Source organism: Micropterus salmoides, unplaced genomic scaffold, assembly GCF_014851395.1.
Source record: "Micropterus salmoides isolate LMB-PRFRI ecotype aquatic unplaced genomic scaffold, ASM1485139v1 Ms_hic_scaffold_20, whole genome shotgun sequence".
Taxonomy (NCBI): Eukaryota; Metazoa; Chordata; class Actinopteri; order Centrarchiformes; family Centrarchidae; genus Micropterus; species Micropterus salmoides.
The window spans coordinates 23,721,669-23,747,130 of record NW_024041151.1 but is presented as its reverse complement, the minus strand read 5'-3'; the positions used below and the strand labels follow the sequence as shown (position 1 = coordinate 23,747,130).

The 25,462-nt window shown below is 40.3% G+C and overlaps 1 protein-coding gene across 1 annotated transcript in view; it reads left to right on the top strand.

The window, feature by feature from the left end:
- Positions 1-1,215: 1,215 nt before the first annotated feature.
- LOC119913999 (leucine-rich repeat transmembrane neuronal protein 4) overlaps positions 1,216-25,462 on the top strand; it is a 97,144-nt gene continuing 72,897 nt past the window's right edge. Inside the window, exons 1-2 of the mRNA XM_038732971.1 lie at positions 1,216-2,017; positions 10,147-11,708. Coding sequence (XP_038588899.1) covers positions 2,014-2,017; positions 10,147-11,708 — 1,566 coding nt within the window. The 5' untranslated portion in view covers positions 1,216-2,013. The remainder of the gene's footprint in view (positions 2,018-10,146; positions 11,709-25,462) is intronic.

Sequence of the window (25,462 nt, the reverse complement as noted above, 5' to 3'; positions counted from 1 at the left end):
TGTGGAATATTATCTGTTTAATAATTAACATGCAATATTCTCTGCTGCAATTCTGCTACTATTTATTCACTATTACTGTTCACCATTACAATTGTTTGATAATGTAAATATTGTACATATCCTCACTCTTTTATACTTTGTGTGTGACACAGAATTTCCCCTCAGGGATCAATAAAGTATTTCTGATTCGGATTCTGATTCTGAATACTAAATAATTTCTTGTACTTAAACGCTATTTATAGATTATATATATGTTTGAATAAATGGGCAACATAAATCAGTAACATAGTGCAGATGCAATGCACATTAAAAATTCTGCTGCCTATTTCCTCCTTAAATACACCCAAGCATTAAAAGGCAGCTAGGGTGACGCAGAGGGAGGGCCGCTGTCGATTAAGTACCATTGCATTTCCAATACGGGTTAGTGCGGAATGTTAAATAACATTTATAACTTCTGGATCAGTCGTTTATTTACACAGAAACTAAGAATCAGTCCTCCCTGTCCAGTTCCAGGAAGCAGTGCGCTTGTATTCAGTCACTGAAATGTACCATTTCAGCACCATGGACAGCGCCCCGCAGCCGTCTGGATTGGTTCACAGTGTGTTGTTAAAGATGCTTTTACAATATTCCTCGCTCACACACGTAGGTTTGTGTAGCCTATACGTGTACAGGCTACTTAAGAGGATCCTCACAACATAATGCATTTTCTAGTATCTAACCGCAAACTGAACTATGATAGATGTAAGCCAAACCAGAATATTTTTACCCTAACCTCCGCTAAACCTAATTGTAACATTAAGCCTAAAACGGAGCCTTAACCTCCAAACAACCCTAAAGATCATCCAGAATGGCATCACATAACCAAATTTGTCCTCACTCTGAAGGTCCACTCAAAAGGTCCTCACAAATATAAACGAGCACACATACACACACACATAAAAAAAAAAGAGTTTCATAAACAGGAAACGATAACTAATCAATTCCTCATTATCTACAAACATTGCTTAATACTGCATTGTGATACAGTGAACAGTTCGTTAAAAAAAACAACCTTCGGCTCAGGCAAATAATGAAGCGATTAAAATGAAGGAAGGGCTCGCATGTAAGTGTGGTTTGGGTACCACTATGAGAGGATTCATTTCGCTTTGGTATGTGGCAGCCTTCCTTAAAATCGTGCCACCATAACTCATGATGCACTCCCGGACAAGCTCATGGGTCGCTGTCTCACCAGAAGAGGGCATTCCGATTCTGCCTGACAAAGTTGCCTTGACATGCAGACGTGATTAACAACAGCGTCATGCTGTATTTCAAACCGAGCATCAACGAGGATGAGGGGAACATTTGGACACAAAAGTGGATATTTGGATATCTGACTATTCCGGGAGACTCGTTGACAGCGTTTCACAGGGACTTGTGGATAACCGACCGTTACTTTCCTCTGTGCGCCATGCGCGGAACAGACTGAGCATCCTTGTGAAGAGACGCCGGGGTTTACTCGGGAGAGGAATCTAATAAGGGCTGCCTGACTCCTTTGGAAAAGTGCATTTTTTTTTTGCACCATGCCAACGTATTTGTGAAGTTTTGTGACAGTATTTTCTCGGAATCTCCATGCGCATGTGAGACTGGCATGAATTACTTGGATGTGGCTTGTCTGCGCCTACTGCAGTAATCTTTTTGGCTGCAACTTGAAAACATAGAACGATTCTTTTCCTGCGAAGACATGGATAGGGAGTTCTAAAACCGGATTTCTTTTACCCTTTTAATCGGGAGTTGTATGTAAATGACATTCGCCTCGGTTCAGTTGTACCGTTATAGATGCAGAACTAAACCGGATAGCACGTCCAGGTCCGGGAGAGTAAAGGGCAGGTGCGCTTTGGTATCGGCGGCTGCGCGGAGAGACCGGGCTAGTGGATTAGGACGGTACCTGTCTGTGGAGAGCGCGTCATGCGGACTCGAATGTCGCGCACTAGAAGCCAATAAAACCTGTAGGCTGGAGCTGACACATAAGCGGATATGGGTAAGTTCTGTTTATGTTACCATCTTTTTGATAGCGTGGACTGTTTCAAAATATACTCCAGTCGTTCTCATAATACACCACAAAATGCGTTGCCTCTTCCCAGCAGAACCTGGTATGAATCAGATGTTTGCATCAAAAAAAGGTCGTCTTTTAATATGCACTGTTGTAACCTCTAATAAGGGTTTTGTTTTTTTCTGTTAAGTGGTTCGGGAAGCTTGAGGAATGTGGCTGAAGCCTGTGCTGTAGCCTGTTAGTCGCAGAGCTGCAATGTGTTTTCCTCCATTTCTTGGCGGTATGGCTTATTGGATACTAAGGATACTTATTTTATGTGTGCTTAAAGATTTGGTTCCAAATCACGAGCAAAGAAAATCAGCCAGTCTGTCTCAGTAAGGACTATCCATTTTTTTTTCTTGACTATTTAGAGTGGCTGGCTCATTGACGTTGACTGAAATGCTAATCACGGTAAATGTTGGAAGCCAGTCAACTTTATAAAGCGTGGTCCTGCATAATCATTGATTGTCCTTAATCTGAACGCACGGAGCCTATTGTCCAGTTTCAGCCCAGGGCTTACCCCCCCCCCCCCCCCCCCCCTAAACTCTTATGGGTTGAAGGCACCGGTCGTGCAGGTTTTGCTTAGCGGACTGATTCTCATTCAAGAAAGCCTTTGTATTCTGCACCTGCAATCAAGCGGGACTCTCCAAATTAAACATAAAACTGCGCGTCCATCTATTAATACTCCGTGTGTGTCTGTCTCATTTATGACAATGTGTCTGTGTCTGCGCGCGTGCACGTTTCCCCCGTCTGATTATCAGTTATATATAATGAGAATTTACCATTTTGCCGTTTGCAGTTTCCCTTACGCGTGCGCAGAGTCACTCATAACACACCGCACCACTTTCTTGGCCCCCCATTCATGCTGTCCCTCTCTTGGTATTTAACTGTTGGCTAATTTGTATATTTTGTCCCCTTTCCCAAAATGTCAAATCATTTGGGCTTGTTCTCCATCTTTTGCATTCTCTTGGCCTGATATTATTGTTTGATAGCCTAATCTCCTCTGCCATTCTTAACTGGTATACAGATGGCCAAGTTCACTGGTGGTGCTGTGCCATTAATTGTGAGGCTGCATGATATATTGACCCACACTGGGTTACTGCACCACATCAATATAAGCTACAACAGCACACAAAGCCATACAGTACAGGCTGTAGGAGCTCAGATGCAATTTATGTGTACTGCAAAGCAACCATATATACTTAATCATAGAAGTCTGGTTATGGGCTTGTTTCATAATTTAATATCAGAGCATGTCAGAAAACCCCGCGTACTTAAGATGCAGGGATTTTTGACACTCACACAGGTGAATGCACACACAAACACATTTATGTCCAGGTGCACGAATCAGCCCAAAATCGCAACTTTTTCAACCATGTACTTTCATGCTGCTGCTCACAATTATTTGATGATTACATGGTGCGGTAGTCTCAGTTATCAACCAGAGTAGCTGACTGTGATGCTCTTCATTAACAGCATGCAATGCACTTATGTTTCATGGCCCATATCATTAGAGATCTGTGTTGCAGGAAGTGAACAGTAGGGTAGGTATAGTAAAAAGCCACAGCCAGAGATGCAGTTGCAGAGCTGTAAGATAAATTCAGAGACCCAAATGACATTGCACAAACCTTTCTTACATCTACAACATATATTTTTGCTGTGAAATAAATATGGACACCTGTCTGCATAAAAAGAAATAAAACAGTGTTACTTTGTTAAAATTTAAATCAGTGTGACACCAGCCATATTGGCTCATCTGCGCGCGTTTTAAAGTAACTCAGTATAGGCAACAGATGACCTTCTGCTGGCCGAACAGCATCCAACAAGCAGCCTTGTTGAAATGTCAGGTGAAGGCCTGGGATCAACAGGCCCTTTGAGGGCAATGTCTGGGCATTTGTTATTTACATTTGTTTATTTTGAAGAAAAAATCAATGGCTTCTGAAGCACTTGGGATCCAGCATCCATTATCTACAGTATACCTGCTTATCCAATTCAGGTTTATAGGGATAGATGCAATGAGCAACATGCTGAGTGCACCCTGGAAAGTTTTACCAGTAGCACTTGATGTGTGTACTAAAATGTTCCAATGTTCAGCAAAATGGCCAAAGTCAAAGAAAGCCATAGAAGAGAGCGGGGTGAGTTGAGCCAGTTTTTTTCTTGAGGTGTCTTTAAAGTGAGGACATGACACTAATGTCTCTAACTAAAATATATACATTTTATATATATATATTTTAGGATGTGGTGCATCCCTGGGAATAATCAATGTGGATCTAAAATAAACCAAAAATATGTCTTTCTAACAAAAAGTGGACTCTTGGCTCAACTTGCCCCATATGTGGGGTAAGTTGAGCCAAGGAAAAGGATAAGTTGAGCCACATGGGGGTCAGGGACGTCAATGTAATTTCATCATGCAAATTCAAATGCCAGTTGTGTCATATCAGTGTATCGCTTTAAAGTCACCCTGTTTATCGTCATGTCCCGTGCCACCTGATGAATGGACTTCCCATTTTTGTACCTCTCCCACTACTCTGTCCAAACCCACAATAGGAGTTGAAGCCTGTCTGTCTTCCATTTATAGACGCATGACATGATGGTTTCTGGTCTAAAATGCACAATGTCACATCATTTCGGTAATGGAAGAATGTATCGTAAAATTACAGTAAAATAGCTGGCTCAACTTCCCCCAGGTCTTTTGGCTCATATTACCCCATCCCTGCCATTTTAACAAACTTGTGTCATCCAGCTGTTTAAGGGTAATGTCATGCTAACAGTATAGCCTCATATTAAAACTACCTAGAGCACTAACACATGTGTAAGATTTTATTAAACCTGTCTGTAATTGTTCAGACACATGAATCAGAAATCCTTGAGCATAAAAAAAATCATTTATGGCAAAAAACAGTTTTTTGATCTTAAATGTGCTTAACTTCCATGGGCCTCTCTCCACCACAGTAAAATGGATGACTCTTCAAAAATGTTTGGTCACATGACCAATTTTGTCTATGGCTGCCAAGAAACAAGGGGTGGCTCAACTTCCCCACAGGTTCAAATCACCCCTCTCTCTCCTACATATTTATTTTCAAATTGATCCACAAGTCAAAATATATGATGGAATAAGTAAAATCTTACAGACCACAGGTGAGCGTACTCACTAAACTATAGTGCACTTCGTATCCTCTAAAACTAACCTGAACCCTGGCCTATACCTAATTCTAACCTCAACCTTCAAACCAAATCTTAATCCTCAAACTGCTCTTTGAAGTAGAAAAAAAACATCTCACACTCAAGATTTAAAGCACAAGTGGTCGTCACAAAGAACAAACATACAAGAGCACTCTGCCAACACACACACACACACACAATATGGTTTTATCTACTTTCAAAACTATTGGTGTTTTTTAGTGTTTCTGCACCCTTTCGTCTGAGCTTTGTTGCCCACAGACTAACACAATGACATCACTGTAGATTCATCAGTTTAACTTGACCAGGTGGCTGGTCTTATGCTTGGTATCTAAGCTATTATAGGGTAACATGGCAGAAGAAACAAAGCACAACCTTAACAGTCACATATGAGGTTACAACCCAGTTTGCAGTGAACCCTATGGGACAGCATTTCCGTTAGCAAAGTTTCACTTTGAAATGCTAATAAACAGGAAGACAGCTATGTCCTGGTCATTGTTAATTTACCTGCCATTTAACCATTGTTCTATAATTAGGATTGTATCTACAATCATTTCAGTTTAACACATTTTGCAGTAACCATAGTAAACCGTAATGAAAAGTACTGTAGTGGACTCAGAACAAAGTTTGGAGACTTACTTCACTACAGCTGATTGGTTGGTAATTGGTCCACCTGCATTGCCGCCATGGGAAATCAGGAATCAGGCATACAGACATTGTGTGTGTGTGTATGTGTGTATATATATATATATATATATATATATATATATATATATATATACAGTGCTTTTCTATATTCTAACTAATCAGAGTGCTACAAATACACGATATGCACATCAGGATACAATGTTTTCCAACCACTGTTGAAATAGGTCTAACTTGGCAGGCCTTGCTATCATCTCAAAGATAAGTGGAGACTAATAGGATAGCTAAGGCTGATCTGGGGACGTCCTTCCCTATGTTTTCGGCTGCTGTCCAGCCTCTATGAGCAGGCAAGGCTGAGGCTGGGTAGCAGTTTTGTCAATGACAGGCAACAAATAGCAATGAGCCACTTGTGTGCACTCAAAGTGCACCAGTTAGCGAGTCCATTTGCCAAGTTATTAAGCTACATTTGGTTTTATTTTAGGTCAGCAGTAAAGTGCACTTACTCCCTCTATGTGTTAGGGTTGAGAGGCAGAAATAGCCATCTTCTCATGCTGAGGACAGCAGGGCTGTCTGCTATATAACTAAGCATTACGCGCACGCCTTCAGACAAACTTTAGTCCATCCATATAAGATTTAGACAAATAACTGCAGAGGGTGACAAAGACAAATGAGAAGCATATATCTATATATTATCATACTGAACACTAAAAAGAAAGCAAGACAAACATTCATCCTAAAAGTTGGATCTGAAGGCAAGGGAGAAAGACAATGGGGGACCAAAAATGTAATTCAACAAAGGAAGAAAGGGCTGAGGAGATGGTTTTGACCACATGCATTAAAATAGACCACATTATGAAAACATCCTGATGGCTGCAAGGTTCAAGGACATGCATAACTAGCATTATTTCAATAGGATGGAGAATTAAACAAAGGAGAAAATTGTTCATCTAAGTAGATACAGTAGAAGAACAGTAACGGTGATAGGTACATCAGGTGAAAGGTAATAGACACACACCCCACGAGTGACACCTAAGAGGTGCTCCTTTGTGAATAAGATTAGAGAAGTAGTGGGGAAGGAGATGGCTTACAAAGGCATTAGCACACAGAACACTCATTAAACCACATACAGTGTCAGTAAGGGGAGAGAGGTGCCTTTTGACGCAGGCTCAATCTGAAAGAGATGGCAGAGTCACTTCTAATAAAGCAAGCCTTTTATGCACGTGGGAAATAAAAGCAATAGGGAGCTGTTCCTACATCCTCCTGGGATACGAGTCAAACACAAAATTTTTATAAACCCCCCACACACATTCATGTTTTATAGTCCGCATATTTGGTTCCACAGTCAAAGTGTTGCCTATTAAAGTTTATTTAAATGTACACGGAACATTACACACGTGCATTGATCTATATCAGTATTCCTCTGCTGTCTCTTTTTATTGTAAGCCTTTGGGGCACAGTGTGGTTGTCAAATTAGTTGAAGAAACCTGAGAAAAACCAATTGGAAAACAAAAAAAGAAATGCTGCATCTTGTGATCACCATCATTCTCTCTGCCATATTTTATGTGAAAGCACCACAATTGTGGGATCCAAGATGAAGATGTGTGATTGATGTGTCTGCTGGTATAATCAATAGCCAACACAAAGTATCTGTACAGTTCCATGGTTCCCTCCATCTGTAAGGAATGATGAAAGATTCCACTGAAAACAAACAGCAAGTGTGTCTCTCTCTCAGTCACACTCTTAGACACACACAAACATTCACATACAATACCCATATGGGATCAGCAGATGCTTGGCAAGGAGCGAAATGGCTATGTTAGATAGCATATGCTGTAAGATGCCTCTCAGCCACTCTATGTCAGGGAATTGTTTCTGACAAATCCTGCAAAGAATACAGAAAATACTAGAAAATTGAAATCATGCTTACTGCCTCATCAAGTATACTTAAAGCCCAGAGATTCCATACTTTAGCTCAAGTTCATCATTCATTTGAATAAGTTAGAGAATTCAGTGTGGCACCTGACAACACATCATACATTTTGTAAGCTAATTAAAGTATGGACTACTTGTATCCTGACAAATTAATCTTATCTCACTGTGATAATGGTAATCAAGTCCATACTTGATGATCTGGCCTTGAGAAACACACGTAAGTAGAGATCCCCCCCCCCCCGACATCCCACCTCCTCAAGGGGAAATCAATGGATCTTAATGACAGATCATTAGTGGCTCTGTAAAGGGGAACGGTTTTAATGGAAACAACTCTGTCTCACCTCAGAACAAGCAGTGATATCACAGGAAGCTACTGACCACTTTTCTTCACTTTTCAGTATTTGAGCCCCACTCCACCCCCCCACCCCCCAAAAGTATTCTCCTTCGACACATTTGGCATTCAGGTAATTGTTTTCTGTAGCAGAGATGAGTTGTGTAATTCTATAGGGTTTATAGTGATTTTTTTTATTTGAACCTGTGGAAAGCAGAGGGCGGTGATTCATACTGAACCTTTACAGCTTTAGTTTGGTATATATGAAATGGCTGGAGTCTAAATTGAAACACCTCTGGGATCCTATACACATCCATCAGCTCTTGAATGTTAATTTGCTCTGTAAAGGCTGCCTTTCATGACTTATCTGCTTCTGCCATTGGTGCAGTGATAACTTATGGGATGACTGAATCCAAATACAGATAAAGATATGAGTAAATTGAAAATTGCTTTGCTTCACTATTGGTTGTCAATGTGTATTCATAGTAAACATGCAGCACAAATGAAATCAATTCAAACAGTGAAGACCATGTTTTTGGGGTAGTGAGTCCACACAATGTGAACTTAGTATATTACAGCGTTCTATACTGACTATGTGTCCGACCAGCTGCTGTCCTTTCGGACTACCCGCTAGATATCTGACCATAAAACTAATCTAAAATTATGCTATATAAGAGATTATATTCATACAGGATTTCTTTACATAAAACCTACCAGGCTGTTATTTGTCTCCTGGATTCAGATTCTTTTAACTGGAAATAAACAACGCATTTTCAGAATCTATGTTCCTTTTACCTCTTAATAATAAGATAACGTAGTTCACATGTTTTGGGAGGCTAGGTGGTTGTGAGTCACCTACATTCACAAGCGGTTTCCAAGACAGACTTGAATCCAAAAGCAAAAACTGTTTCCTTTACATGAATTGAAGCTAAGGAAGCATGCATCTCTATTAGGCAATTCATCCTGCTACAGCCTACATAGACGTTGCACTATGGAGAAGAAATATGTATAGCTGCAGACACTATAGGTTGGAAGACACAAGGTTTGATGAATTACAGTTCAAGACATTCTCTTCAATTGTATGATGTGTTATGACTGGACATATTATGTGGTTGTTGAAGGGATGGTGAACATAGGTCATTGTGGGGGGAAAGTGTTAACAATGTATGTGACAACCTTGGAGACCGAAAATGAAAATGATGAATTACATTGCTCTGACAGTTGAGTGGAAGTAGGGTTTCCAAGATATGGAAAAAAGAACCTGAACTGGAAGGGCATAATCTGAGTCTGAATCAGAATGAATGTAAGAGGAGCAACAACTAAACTATTGCAATGGTAGGAGAGATATCTGAAGGAAAGCCCAACAATTTCGGAAGTAAAAAAAATCCTGAAGATAAGCTCTGAAGAGTAGCCCTCATTTTTAAGTTCTGATATCCCAGAACTTGGAAAAGTCTTCCTTCCTTTAGGATAGAGCAGCAGTTTTGACTTTCTGAGTTCAGATTGGTAGCTTTGCCATTTAGACGTACAGACATTAATCATTACACTGAATATGAGTTAAAAACATAAAAGAGTTCACTTTTGCAGCAGATATGTTACTTGATAATCAAAAGAAAACCATACAAATGTAGAAGCTCAGATACTTGATGCTTGCCTCAGGATACCTCTTCAGGAGCTGTAAGCTTCTTGCAGAGCAATAAGTCAGGTCTTGGTGTGTATAAATATATCCTCTCATTTTATTTATTATTAAAAATAATTTTATAAAAAATAAAATAGTAAAAATTATTTATTAAAAATAAAATAAGGCTCACACTGTAGGTTGGTGCACACCATCTTTTCCAATACTGAACCCCACAAAAAATAAGCCACCCAATGTGCAGCATGGATTTGTATACCAAATGATTATTAATTAGGATTTTAAAGATTACAATAAGCTCAGCTGCTTAAGTTTTTCTCCATTTTTCCCCTCTCTTCCTCTTCCCCCTACCTATAGGCTCTGCTCTGCGGCGTCGCTGGCTAGTGGTCCAACTCCTGATGCAGGTGTGGCTGGCGGCAAATCCATCTTTGAGTGAGCGCCCATGCCCCAAGAGCTGTCGCTGTGATGGAAAAATTGTCTACTGTGAGTCAAGCGCCTTTCGCGATGTCCCCAAGAACCTCTCAGGAGGCTGTGAAGGCCTGTCCTTACGGTATAACAGTCTTGCCAGTCTTCGTGCTGGACAGTTTGTAGGCCTCAACCACCTCATCTGGCTCTACTTGGACCACAATTACATTGCCTCTGTAGATGGAATGGCCTTTCAGGGGGTCCGCAGGCTCAAAGAGCTGATCCTGAGTTCCAACAAGATCACATCACTCCATAACACCACATTCCACCCCGTCCCTAATTTGCGTAATCTTGACTTGTCATACAACAAACTGCAAGCCTTGCAACCTGGGCAGTTCCAGGGCCTACGGAAGCTTCTCAGCCTTCACATACGCTCAAACTCACTTAAAATCATACCAATGCGTCTGTTTCAAGATTGCAGAAATCTTGAATTCCTGGATCTCGGTTACAACCGCCTGCGCAGTATCACTCGAAATGCATTTTCAGGCCTAGTCAAGCTCACGGAGCTTCACCTGGAGCATAACCAGTTCTCAAAGATCAATTTCTCTCACTTTCCTCGCCTCTACAATCTGCGGGCACTTTACCTGCAGTGGAATCGCATTCGCTCAATGAGCCAGGGCCTGACCTGGACCTGGGCCTCCATCCAGAAACTGGATCTGTCTGGGAATGATCTGACAGAAGTAGATGCTGTAGTTTACCAGTGCTTACCCAACTTGCAGACCCTCAATCTGGACTCCAACAAGCTGACCAATGTCTCCCAGGAGGTGGTTGATGCCTGGATATCTTTGACTACAATTAGCTTAGCTGGGAATGTATGGGACTGTGGCCCTGCCATCTGCCCTCTGGTGACCTGGCTGAGAAATTTCAGAGGGGCAAAGGAGACCACCATGATCTGCGCCTCACCCAAGAAAGCCCAGGGTGAGAAAGTGATGGATGCTGTCGAAGCTTTTGGTGTATGTCAATCAAACCTAGCAACAACGCTCACTGTGAGTATTCCTCCAACACCATCCAGTGTCCCTGTGAAGACTGAACATCCCCCAGCTATTCTGGCTTCACCTACTGGTTCTGGAAAGAGAGGAGAGGGATCTATCAGAGGCCCCACATTGTCAGCTGTTACCCCCCCTGTGGCACTTCCCCCAGAGCAAGACTTGGAGCCCGTGTCCTTCCATAAGATTGTTGCTGGAAGTGTTGCCCTTTTTCTATCTGTTGCTATGATCCTGTTGGTAATCTACGTGTCTTGGAAGCGCTATCCTAGCAGTGTCAAGCAGCTGCAGGAGCATTCGGCGACAGCCCGCAAACGCCGCAAGAAAGCTAGAGAGACGGAACGCACGCTGAGCTCTCCGCTGCAGGAGTACTATGTGGACTACAAGCCCACCAATTCTGAGGCCATGGATGTGCTTGTCAATGGGACCGGACCCTGCACCTATACCATCTCAGGCTCTCGAGAATGCGAGGTATGACCCACACCACCGCCACTCCTCCTAAACAAAACTCTGTCCACAGCGAGACAACTAGAGGTAATTATTTATACTGCTTTGACAGATAAGTCTGCTACTTGATTATTTAGCCTTACACAGCAGATTAGGTTAAATAAAATCTTTTTAACCATTATTATTGACTGAAGCAGAGGTTGTTTTGGCATCACTTTTTGTTTAACAAGATATCTCTTGTTTTGAGATGGGTGTTTGTATATTCTCTAAAACCCAAATCTCTCCTGTGATGTAAGTGTTTGTTTAGCCACAGAATTGTACAGAAATACAGATAAATGAGACTGATTACATTTCCTATTCTGCACAATCTTGAGCTTAACATATGCTGTTTGTGATCAGACATGTGTGCTTGTTTAGGTACTAGTTTGCTTTTTTTGCTTGCATATGAAAGGATTTGTGCTTTGTGTGTTTGCTCAGTTTTTGATGAGCAGTATTGTGTGGGGATAATAGCTGAATGGTGGGAAGATTCACTTCAGGACACTGGATGTGAATACTAATAGAGACACTTGTCACTGAATAGAGCTTCCCTTGAGCTGATGACTTCACACTTTACTTGACATGGCTATGACTCAAGATAGTTGGTGGAAAATACTTAATGCTCAACAGCACTTCCTTTCTGATTTGTTTCCTTCCTTTGCACACTCACTTGCTGTAGTTACTCACTTGTTGACTCACTGGCTTAATTGATTCGTCACACCTAGAATGCATACTTTCATTGGCCATCTACATTTGTGACTTAAAATGGATAGAACAAATACACATTTTGTGACACACATACACACACAAACACAGTAAAGGAAATACTGTTTGATAGTCCCGAAAGGAGTGGGAATCCTTTGAAATGCTTCGTACACAGGCATGTGAATTTCTTCAAAACAGTATTTACAGACTACAGCAGCAAGGTGGGAATACCACTTTCCTCCTCTTGCTTTCAGCTGCTGCTGCTACACTTGTGTACCTGACTGTGCCATTCTTAGTAAACCTTTTATTTTACTGCTGACTTTTCTGCAAGTTTTCCAAGTTACAGCTAAGCAAAGTTTCCGCATAAATTAATTTTTCACTGATCACTGGTCCAGTTATAACAGGGGGGCTAAGTCCACCTGGATAATCAAGCAGCGCACAATCCAGAGTTGTCACCCAAAAGGTGTAAGACATATTTTGGTCAAACTCTCTTTCTATTTTACATATATTACATTACCAGCATTGCTCTTTCTAGTTTCTAGATTTCCACAGCATTTCCATGGCATGAATTTCTGGCCTGTACTCTCTGGAGGAATGACACATTGCAGAGGTTTGAACAGTGAGGAGGTGGAAGAGGGCTCAATCCTCCACATTCTTTTTCTATTCCTGTTACTGACCGTCTGGCCTACCTGAGGGTAAGTCACCTGGTAATATGTAAGACTTGTAGTATGCTCACAATGGTTTGATTGCAGAGGGACCAGAAATCATAGCTGCCATTTTGTTGTTGCTGTATGCCCTGCCCTTCCCCATAGTCTTTGAGTGCCTCTTTCAGCCTACAGTAATGCATTGTGCATGTGAATTAAAAATTCACATTAAACACAATTGGGGGGGGGGGGTTGTGACCACATCATTTATCACAACAGGAGACAGTTGCCCATCAGGAATGTCAATGACATTCTTGTTTCAGTTGTTCTTAGTTAGTATTTACTGTAGCCTCAATTACAAAGTTGTCTAAGGGCTCTTGGAATTAGCACACATCCATATGTTGGACCTACACATTGACATTTAAATCTCAAAAATGTAAAACCACATGTTACCCCGTTTTGTTAGAGAATTGTTAATTATTATTGTCAACAGTAATATAAAATTAGGCAAGCAATGGATGGCTATTGCAATAGGATCAGGCATTAACAGCACTGGGGAGGAGGGGATACTATCACACAAGGTGAAGACAAACAAACAGAATTCATTGGTTGCCTTCCAGTATGTCACATTACAAGGGATAAAATGGCTGATTGTCATTCCCACCACTCCTTTCTTTTCTGCCCCATGCCAGTTGGATCAGAATATTATCAGGCTCATATTGCACAGGCAAATGAGACGTTAGCTAGCCGTCCACTTCCACTCTGAGGGACCCCACAGAAAATACCTCCCAGCCTCTCCGTCAGTGTAAGCTAGAAGTGGGCCTGCTGTGTACCATTGAAATTATTGCATCTATCATTAGCCTTTTATTTTGACTTGATTGAACTTGGCAATTTAGCTGACTCTTTTATCTTGTGAGCCAAATAAAACAGGAATTAACCCATACTAAGAGGGGCAAGGGCCAAATCAACATTACAGAGCCAGCAGAGTGTAACAACTCTGGGGAAAAAAAGGTACTAGAAATATTTGTGATTCATTAACATGCAAGCATAGGCAGGAATTGTCGACAAAGAAGTAAGAGCAAGAAGCCATTTTTCATATATATAATTTAGGGCAAAACAGAGTAGATCAAGTAAGTAAAGGAATGTACCAAAGGAGAGAGTGAAGTTAGCCATTCTCTAAACAAAAGCTAATGCTATAAAAAAAAAGAAAAAAGATAGATATCCTCAACACTGTAGGGCTCTCAGTCGAACGTTTAAAATTATACAATTCCACTTCCCATGAAGTGAATTGTTTGTGTGCAATTTGATCACACAATCTTCAGCAGGTTCGTCAATTCTGATATTCTGCACCACCTTAACTAAGCTATGCCTAAGGGAAGGGAAGTTGGCACACACAAGTGATGTAAATCAGAAAAATATGTGTAAACAAAGCTAATCAAAGCATAATTAATTTGAAAATGCTATCAGATGGGAAGCCTCACGGTGTTGCCTTGCCAACATGTGTTCTCTTGAAATACTCTGGATGTCCACATCCAGCAATTAAGGTATTTTACCAGTGTGCAATATTATACTGTTGCTTAAATTGTATGTTTTAAATCAGTCTACCTAGCAACATGTCTTCCATTTATAATATAACTAAGTTTAAAATAGACACAATTCTTTTGCTATGTTGGTGAAATACAGTAGCGGATATAGCTGCATAGGCTCCCAATGGTGCAACTTGTGGTCAGTAATCTGATAATTCAATAATTGCCAACAATATTAGATTTTGGCCTCTGGTTTCTTACAGCACAACCTGTAAAGCGATAACCATAATAATAAGCCTTATTGCATGAAAATTGTTTAAAGTATTTGTGTAAACATATGGAGGACAGCTAATAACTAATTCTTGTCACATTAGCAGTTCTGTTTCCATGAGTTTCCTCTTTATTCCCACAATCTCCTCCATTTTGTTTCTTGAGATATCCTTGAAAATGCATTCTCTCCAGCCTTATCTATCCCTCTGTCTCATCTGAAAACATTGTAGAGGGGAGACAGGAACTATCCGTCAGCAGTCCACAAAGTCCTGAGTTCATCTCAGAATGCGCTCCGATCTTGTTTCTACATTTTGTTGCTCTTGCACGGACATTAATCACTCGGCAGAACACAGCAGCACCTGCTGCACCAAACTTACAGCCTCTCCTCAGGCTCGAGGCCATAGAGGCTCACGTCTGTTCATCTCTCCTGAGTGGGAATTGCTTATTCCTCCTGTGTCACTCTGACCATTTATTTCATTTGGATTCTGTGCCATCACTATAACTCACCCTGGACCTCTTCACATGATTGTCCTTTATCAGCCCCCAGGTCCACCTGACATGACTGTGCGTTTGGCAGCCTCTTTAGTGAATTGCCTGAAGATGGTGCAATCCTCATTTTCCTACGTCACTTCAAACTTCCCACAGAGAGGATTATTTCCATAATTTCATTTCAATCTCTCTTTGATCTTTTCCTTTCTAGCTGTACTCCTGATGTGAGCTTTGGACTTGACCTGATCTTGAGTCTGTGCCAATTATGGCCTCTGTCACTGTTTCATGTATCAGAACATCACTTGGAATCCTTTGACATTTTTTTCCTAATCCATCTTGTGACCTGCCAACACCACATGATAACATATGTGGCTTTTTTCCACATTTCCTCCTTTCTCTCCCTTCATCTCCTTTCACTTATGTAATTGTGTGTCTAGCAACCCTGTCATCACCCTTTGACTTCTACCAAATTGCAGATCTGCTCATTTGTTGTATCCTGCTCCTTGGTGAGTCTGAAACTGAGTGAGAGTAAGGCCAATTTATACTTCTGTGTTGAATCTACGGTGTAGGTACACTGTAGCCGATGGGTTGCTGCATACCATGCTGTAGTCTCACACCCAAAAATGTAATAACATGTCATTGTGACAAAGACCACAAGAACTGTGATTGGTTGCCTTGGTAGTGTTGCATTTCCTCCCAAGCATTTCCTACTTGTCCTTCTTCTGCCTCAGCCAGTTCAAGGGTCATAGTACATACCGTCTCTTCCAACACCTTCTCTTGTTTTTGCGTTTTACTCAAAAACTACTAAAAGTAACTGCTGATCTACAGCTCCAACTCCAACATCAAACAGTTTCAGTCTCCATTGTTTGTAGTAGCCTACACCAACGAAGAAGAAGAAACTCAACACAGTGAAACATAGAAACCCCACAGCTCTGTCAGCTACTTAGTAGTGCTACCCATAATCCTTCCACTACCATCTAATCTTACTCAACTTGCCCTGAAAAGTCCTGAAACTCATCTGCCAGCAGAACTGCTACATGGCCTCTTGACTCTACCTCCTCATCCCTTCTTCTCATGCTGCTGGTGACCTTTTCCAAACTACAATTGTCCACTTACTATAATGTCACACTGAATATAGCTGTCTTTGAATTAATTAATGTTGTTCCCATTTTTAAGAAACCCTGAGTCCTCTGATGCTAAAAAAATTAGACAAATTAAATGGCACCTACTTCCCCTGTATGTACTGCCCTTCACTACAGTGTAAAGATAATGACTCAAATTCTTTACACCTGTAGGCCAAAAGGTTTCAGGAAAAGCTCAGTAAATGGAAGTGAAACAATATTACATTAGTTAAAGTATAGGACATAGAATAGCCTACGTGTGTGATTTGGTTAAAGAGAGAGTACAGAGATACAATAGCATCTGTTTTTCCCACGTTATCAGAGTCAGAAACTCAAAAATGCCTCAGGACAGACCTTTTTTTTGCATAGTGTGAAGTTATGTCAAAGCAATATTAGGCTATCTTGGCTCAATTGTTGAGTGTCTATGGGATCAAATAACATAATCATGGTCCCATAGGCATCCAGGAATTGAGCAAAACAAAGCAAGTAAACTAAGGGGGGGATCCACCATGAAATATGCTTAATAAAAATATCCACTTGCTTGATTTATATCCACAGTGTGAATTCTGGCCATGACTATTTTGGCAGATTTATTATTTGAGAAAGCATGTTGCAGGCTTTGCTACTGAGATTTGATTTTTTTGTGTCAATCGCAGGCCATGACACAAGACTGACATGAAAAAGCACAAATATCAATTTTTTCAGTTCATCAAGATTACTTATGTGTCCTGTGCAATTGCACATGTCTTAAGGTATGAGGCACTTTCCCTCTCTCCCTGTTTCTCCCCCCCCTCCCATCTCTCTACAGTCCAAGGTCATGGTGTCAGATTGTTAATTGCTTAGAAAAAATCAACACAAACACTGGGAGGCTAGCCAAGGGCAAGTAAGCTATCTGTAATTCAGTAGGGAGGCTGAACTTCTTGATGCTAGTGTCTTCAGTCGACAATTAGCCATGTGGGAGACTTCAAACATGCACTGCGCGTGAGAGAACATCTCTCTCATCCGCTAATCCTGTCTGTTTCACACTCTGGTTCCATGCCGCTGCTTTCTTCACCGCCGTTTGATCCATGCTTAATGAGGGTGTTAGATCACCAATATAGCAATTACATTACCTGGAAAAGAGGCAAGGCTTTTCTTTTCCTCCCAGTTTTCACAATGCAACCCAAGTGCATCATTAATGCTAAGCTTCCTGATGAATTGACTCTATTATCTGTTCTACTCATCAGTGATACACTTCTCAAAATCTTTTAAAATTTGCATCTGATGTTCTTACCTTGAACCTCCTTGCTCAGCAATTATTATTATTATTCTCCTACTGGTTTGTTTGTGTGTGATTTGTTTTACTACCTCTTATTTGTTTCACTGCCAACTAATACAAGTACTTATATCCAGCACCCCATATGGATGAGAAAACTAGGATGACATATTGTAACTTCATGTGAAAACAACCGTTTTTTTTTTTTATATTAAATGGGGATATCAAAAGAAGCCCAGATTACTGACACAGAGGAAATGCTGAAAGGGTCATATTACAACTTGCTTGCCCCAGAGTAATCGGTCTGCTGTCATCCCATTTTTTACACAGTGTTTAGTTACAGCGGCAGCAATCAAAAAGGTTCCTAAACTAGCAAATATCTTACACCTACATTTATTACAGCATAAAATAGAGAAACTGTGTGGCAGAAGCATCGAGCACATAGCAAACATATCCATCCGATCAAGCTAGCTCAATTTTAAGTCCTACACACTATATATCTATATTACTTATATTAAGTAATACATACCCTTTGAGGATGCGTCCTCTGTATCTTTAAAACAAGACAGAATAAAGTAGGTTTTATCAAATAAATTGGCTTTAAGAAAACAAAACTTTGTTCTATTTGACAAAAATTGTGTGTGTAATTGTGTAAAGGGTGTAACTATAGCCACATTCTATCATGCATCTCATGGAACAAATTACTAGCAGTTCATAAAACAATGTTTTCACAGTTGGATCAAGGTGTGCTGTTTGTAATATTTAATGCATGGCAGTTGTGTGGACTAAAAGGAAGGTTAAAAGATATTAATGTGGATCCAGCCCAGTGAAGCGCTCCTTTTTTCTCCTAATATATGATTGTTTTCAATAAGGTTGGACAGCCTTAGTATCCTCTTGCCCATTAGTCACAAAATTCAAATATTTGTGGATCACCAAGTATGAGGGAAAATGAAGATGAGTCATTCATGGACCTATATCTAAATACACTGCTAAGTACCTGCAGTAGTGCATCTGTTCAGGCCTTCATTGCTATAAAATGAAGAAGTAACAGGGGAACATGCCCTTGATAGGCATTTTCAATCACTTTTTTAATCTAAGGAACACTCACAGTTGAATGAAGCACTTCTGCTGAAGTTGTGCAGACTTGTTCACTCTTACCAGAAAACGATGTGCTATTTAATGAATTGACAATGAGTCAAGTTTAATTAGCCTGTCATCCTTGCATAACGCTGCTGTCAGATGAAAATATTTTAGCTTTACAAAGTCAATTTTATATTTCTATTTAATAGGTTTCATGGGGCCCAGTGTCAAGGAACTTACTTGGAATTCAAAGACTGCATCTTTCAAGGAACCAAACTCTCAATTCATTACTTCTAGGAAGAGTTGTTATCTGAGTATTTAGCTCGTCCTAATTAACTAACTACTGTAATTAAGAGGAACACTCTCCAAAAAGAGAGGGTATATGCCTTGTCTTTGCAGTTCTCTGTGGGTGGACAGAGTATTAAGAGTCAAAACTACTATAGATCTATGCCTCCATAGGATCTAGGATGGTCTGCTTTTTTAATCTGTTCCTACATAAAGAACAAAATATGATAAAAAATTATCTTTTCACTGACATTAATTTCTCTTGAAATAGTGCTATATCTCTGAAACTAGTCAGTATTTCACAAGTAAGAATCAAAAAGGGAAAATGTACCTTTTTGTTCTTACTTCCTCATCCAGAAATCATCTCAGGACCCCTTGTAGGGTTCATCTTTATCCCCTTCAGGTGTTTACCTCCTCTTGCAATGTGCATGACTGACATCTGAATGTCCTGTCTAAATTTCTTGCACCTGTCAGGATGTGAAAATATAAAATTATATAATTTCTATTCATGGACTTAATGTGACAGCACCTAAATACGTGAGTTCACCAGCCTTCCATACAATGAAATGGGATGTGATGTCACTAGTCAGATGTAGGTAATCAATAGATATTGAGCAATATGTGACACCAACAATGTCGTTTGTAGTGGTATTGTTGTACAAAAAAGTGTGGTGGCATGTTGTTAGAATAATGACTTCTACAAAACACAGTGGATCAATGTTTCTATTGGCCGACCATTCAAATTGAAGGTCAGTGATCATCTTGAACAAAAGTGAATACATTGGTAAAGATGAGCCCACTGGCTTAATTGTAAAATCAATTTGGCACATCCAACTGATAAAGATGTCAATTCCTTAGTCACCTGAAAAAAATGCATCATATTAAATTACATTAATTCACAGAACATTATGTAATTAAACTAAAATACCCCCCCTTTCCCAAAGTTCAGGTGATGTTTGTGCTTTTATTGGCACTGACAGGATTTAAGTCATCCTGTTCAGCAGATTCAACAGGCAGAAAAGATAGACTGGCACTCAAGGTTGAAGTGTGTAGTAAGACAGGTAGGCAAGTGAACCTGGCAGAGAGGCACGTTCAACAGGAGGGAGCAGCCGACAGGCGGACAGGAGGACCAGTTAGAAAGCCAGAGAAATCAGGCAGTCATCCAGACTCGACAGCTAGATTGGCAGACGTCCGTCCACAAAGACACACAGGCCTTTGTCCACGGACAGCTGTCCATCCACTGACCGGTGATGGCTCAAAGCTTTTTTGAAGTAAGATAATAAGTCCAAGGCAAGGCCCAGCAGATTGGCATGTTTTCCTCAGTGGTCAGATCAAAACTGCTATGCACGGAGGCTGGTGCGTGTATGTCCTCAGAAAATAAAGGGCACTTTTGATCAAAGTGAGTACAACTGTTAGACTGTGTAAACAACACTAAAGAACAGAAACCTACAGGCCCAGATAAATACAGTGTTCCTCTTCAGTACTGGACACATTGGACATGTAGTGCTGAAACACTTTGATTATTTGAGAAGAGTAAATAGACAGAAAATGAATCAACAGATTAGTCAATGTGGCAATATCCTTGGGTTTTGGATGGTTGGTCAGACCATACAACCACTCTAAAGACATTACGTTGGGTTTCAGGAAACTGTGATGGCCAAACAAACAAAAAAATAAAATAAAATAAACTAGGGGCAAGTGCACTATGTGAGGGTGCCATTCCTAATATTTCTACAAGTTACACCAGTCCAACAAGAATCATAGCACAGTAGCAAAAGCAATCAGACATCAAATTTCTGATATTGCTGTGATGTGCTGCCAGCCTTTCATGCAGTAAGAACTCAGATGAGGGGGTGTGGGTGAGTGAAATGTATTGATGTTGAAAATATAATGAAATTTCCCATGCCTTTCGAGTTTGATCCTTCCCCAGCGTGTAGGTGTCGGAGCAGGCTAGCTGCATGTGCTGCATCCACTCATGCCGGCATATAAAGTAACCTTCATCTCCCCAGCTGGGATATTCCCAGAGGTTTCATTCCATTATGTCTCCTATTCCTTTTTAAGACCCTTTCTGTGCTGTGTCAAGCACATATTATTTTTAGTTAATTACCTGTCTCTGTCAACCTCCAGCACCCTACTCTGTGGCCTCACTGCATCAGCCTTGATGCAGGCTGTCTTCCACTGCAGGAAAATGTACACCTCTCATGATTGATGACACATATTCTGCCACAGCTTCACTATTCCAGCTTCACATGTCCAAGCTGCAAAGAACATAATACAAACACATGTTCTAAGAATAAGTCCCAACCGTTGGTCCACTATTTTCTTGTCCCCTGTATGGTATTCCAACACAAACAGAATGACATCCTAAAATATTTGTGAAAAGAGAACTTAACGGGTGGGACAAATCAGAACAGTACTATAGCTCTGCCCTATGATGCAACATGCTCCATGTAACAAATGTCATATATTTGGAGGCCATCTTTCACAGTAAAATATAATGGTCCATCTCATCGATTGAATTAGCAAGGTAATAAAATCCCGGTATTGACAAAACTGACAATGGATACTTTGGGAATTGATAGTGCCATGAAGTTAGTGAGGCCACTTAGGGACTAGGACCCCACTCTGTATTTATCGATCGCCTCTTGAAATGTGAAAAAGATCACAGATAATGATGATCATAAATGAGGAAGATTGTAAAACCCACCTGAGCCTTTCCTCTGTTATAAATCATGACATTTGTCACACTTTTCAAGATCCTTGGACAGAATAAAAATTACAATAATAATATAAATGTGGAATATCCACATTCACATAATTGCAAATTGTTGTCAAGCTCAGCATTTGATTATATTTATTTCTTTTTTTATGGTTATTTGTACAGCATTAACGCTGAATTCAGACCACATCAGGCTCTGCGGCGAAAACCCAAGTCCTCCCATTCATTTTGAATGAGGGTACTGCATCTGTAAAGGCCGCAGGGGATGCCGATAACAACGGCAGCAAACTGCGGCAGAAAAGTTGAAACGGAGTCAACTTTTGGAGAAACGCAACCTGACACTGCAGTGGCCAGTCCAGTCTGAAATATCACTGAAACCAGGCACTATTCAGGCGGGGTTCATAAACCAAACTATGATGCTCTTCCAGTTGTGTCCTTGCTCAGTTTATTTTGTACACCTATGTCTGGCTTGCAGTCTATGCTGAAAAATACCATTAATTTATTTGAGAGACAGCGGCAAATCCCTGTAAGTGAAAGAGGAGATGAGTGCTGGTAGTGAGAAAGCTAGTGAATCAGTGAAATAAAACGTTGTTTTTATTTCTATGCACAGTACCAGGTATTAAAAAACTAGATTTTGGCACAGTGTCCCTGAACAAGACAGGGTCTCAATATTGGATAAAAATGTCCTTAAGTACTATAGGTTCTGATGACTGATTTGCTTACATGCTTCATATTGCCAAATTTGCAATAACGGGGAACATCAACAATTTTACACATCAATAGCTGTTTACAGGTCTTCAGGAGTATTTTGTGAAAAAAAGTTGTTGCCTTTTGTGGCTCAAATTCTTAAAAAATGAAGTCAGAGTCAGTTTGGGGCTGAAGACAAGTTTTAAATTTTTTTTTAAAAAAGTCTGGGGGTGTGAAGTTAGCTTGGCTCTCTCTGTAGCTCGCTTCTCATCTCTGTTTGAGTATAGCAGCTAGACGCTACAATAGCTGCTACTAGCATAACACACCCCAAATCTCTGGCCAGACCGTCAGCATTTGTGATGCATTGTGAGTAAGGTAGTTGCCATGTTTTGACAAAGAAGAAGAATGAGGGGGATATAAATGATGTCTCTGTTTGGCTGCATCAATTTTTATCCTTTTTCAAAATTGTCCATCATAAACCACGCCGATTAACCCTTTACCTGGTTGGTAATACAGCCTTGGATACATCAGATATTTGGTAATGTTTCAGTACATTTTACTTCAAAGCTAACTTCTTTTAAGAATGAACCTTAAGTGTATCATATGTTTTCATGTATCATCTGACTGGTTTAGTAAGTTTAGTTCATATACAAAAGAATAAAACAGTTACATCTCATGGCAGATATTGAACATTTCACCCTTGTAATGACTCATGCAGTGAAAGACTGGTGTGCTCTAAACGCTATAAAAGGGCTGTTAGACGTCTCCTAATTGTGAATAGAATATTTTGAGGGTTTGGACTGCTGGTTGGAAAATATTTTCGGATTGATCAATAATATGAATGAATGAATGAATGAAGTAATGAAAATAATAAAAAGCTGCATCCCTAATTGTTCCTGATTTTGTATTTCCCATATACCAACAATGAAGTAGAGACAGGTCTTCAACCTGTTTCTCCTTCAGCTAATGTGTAAAGTGGATTCAGCAGGTGAAATCATCAAGACACTGCCTTTTTTGTCTGCAATATGTCCGACTTCATTCATTCATCTCACCTGAAATGCAGCCTTTGGGATATGATCCTCCTTATTTTGCCACTGATTATAACCATTTAGAAGCAGTCTGACTGTGAATGGATGGGGTCACTACCCTCGGCATAAAAACATTCATCAGGGAATGTGATTTACTGGGTGCTCTCACTCTCAAGTGGGAGGATATGCTCTTTGTAATGTGGACATTCAAAACGGGACTTATGCCAAAGTGCATCACAATCAATGCAAATAGAAATTTTTAATCACCTCAGCCTTTATCCTTCAACTCTATTCTGATCTATTGAACTGTTCACTTCTGCAGCAAATGCGTGTCTTTTATCACAATGCCGCTTCTCCACTATGACATAACTGTGCCCATATGCGTCTAAAGAAAGATTCCAACTTTTAAGTGAGTGCTATTTTCGGAGCAGAGAACCATTACTGAGGTAGCTGTGTACTTGACCAGTGATAATGAAATTCTGCATTCCCATATTTTGCTAAAGAGATGAACTGCTCACAAATTATACAGTTAAGCAGATTTTTCCCCCTCCACTCTTTTTAATCAAAGCAGGTGGAGTATTTTCAATTTACTCATAATAAGGGCCAGTGCAGGGAAGTAATCAACATCAGGCTAACCAGATTTGGGTTAACAAATTGATGTTTTGGACCTATGACCGCTATAGTTGATGATGGCAGAATAATCTGCAGAGTGCGCATGAGTGTTTGGGTAAGATTAAAGTGGTGGGTGTCAATCTGGTTATCCATTCAACTGTGAATTAAATAACTGGCAAAAAGGATAAAAATACATACAGTGCAGGGAGCCATGACAAATACAGGACTGATACAATAACACATACTCCCAGGGTACTGAGTACTTTTCTCTATATCTCAGACCTTTTTGGGGGGAACATTTTATGCTGTCACCTAAATTTATCAAGTCAGCTGCAAAGGAAGGTTGATACAGAAAGGGCACACAGAAGCAATGGAAAATTACAAGTTGAGCCAAAAGATAGGAGTAGACAAAAGGAGAGAAGAGAGAGAAATGGCTAGGTGGACCTGGAGTCAGAAATTGATAGTTTGAAGGGAAAGTGGTGAAGAGCACACACACAGTCCCTCTCTCAGCTCTCCCTGACCTGAGAGGCACAGCCTGTTTGATTTAGTGCCAATCAGAGTTTTTAATGTCTGTGCAGCACATCATAATTTATTAGGATTATCATAAACTTGTGCTGGGAGAAAGAGCAGGGGCACTTGTGCCTCCCTCTCAGAATGAATTACTTGCTGCAAGCTGGAGCGTCAATCAGGGCAAAAATGGCGACACCAGCTTTTTTCCACTTTGTTTTTTCTCCAACCTTTCTACGCGGCCCTTCAAAGCCAGGACCCACAATAAATATTCATCCCATCATATTCCACCCTAGATTGGGCCGAGGGTATGAGGTGAAGGAGAGCTACTGGCAGGTTTGAATTACATTTTTGGGCTAGAGGGGGGCCTCTCTGTCATCAACAGCGAGGGTGGAGACTTTAGAGGAAATTATTTGTTTTGGATTCATGGGTAGGACCAAGAAAAATAGGGGCAATTTATGTTCCTCCTCTATCCAATTTATAAAATATAATTAAAAAAGGAGAAGCTCACTAGAGAAATTCTAATGTCTTACAAATACAGACCAATTTGGATTAGCAACGATCCATGTTGTGGACAGTGACTACAGATACATTTTATTTGTATCTCTTAATATCTGCTATTACATGTGGAATTATTTAATTAATTAATTAGTCATTCATTTAAACACAGAGTAAAGGGGATACTTGTCTCTGGCTGTTTTTGTTGAGATTGAAATGAAGAAAGGGGTCTTCCATCTTCTCCTGAGCCTTTTTTATTCTATTTTGATCACACAGAAGAAGGAAAGAGCTACTGAAAGGGTCGCCTTGAATATGG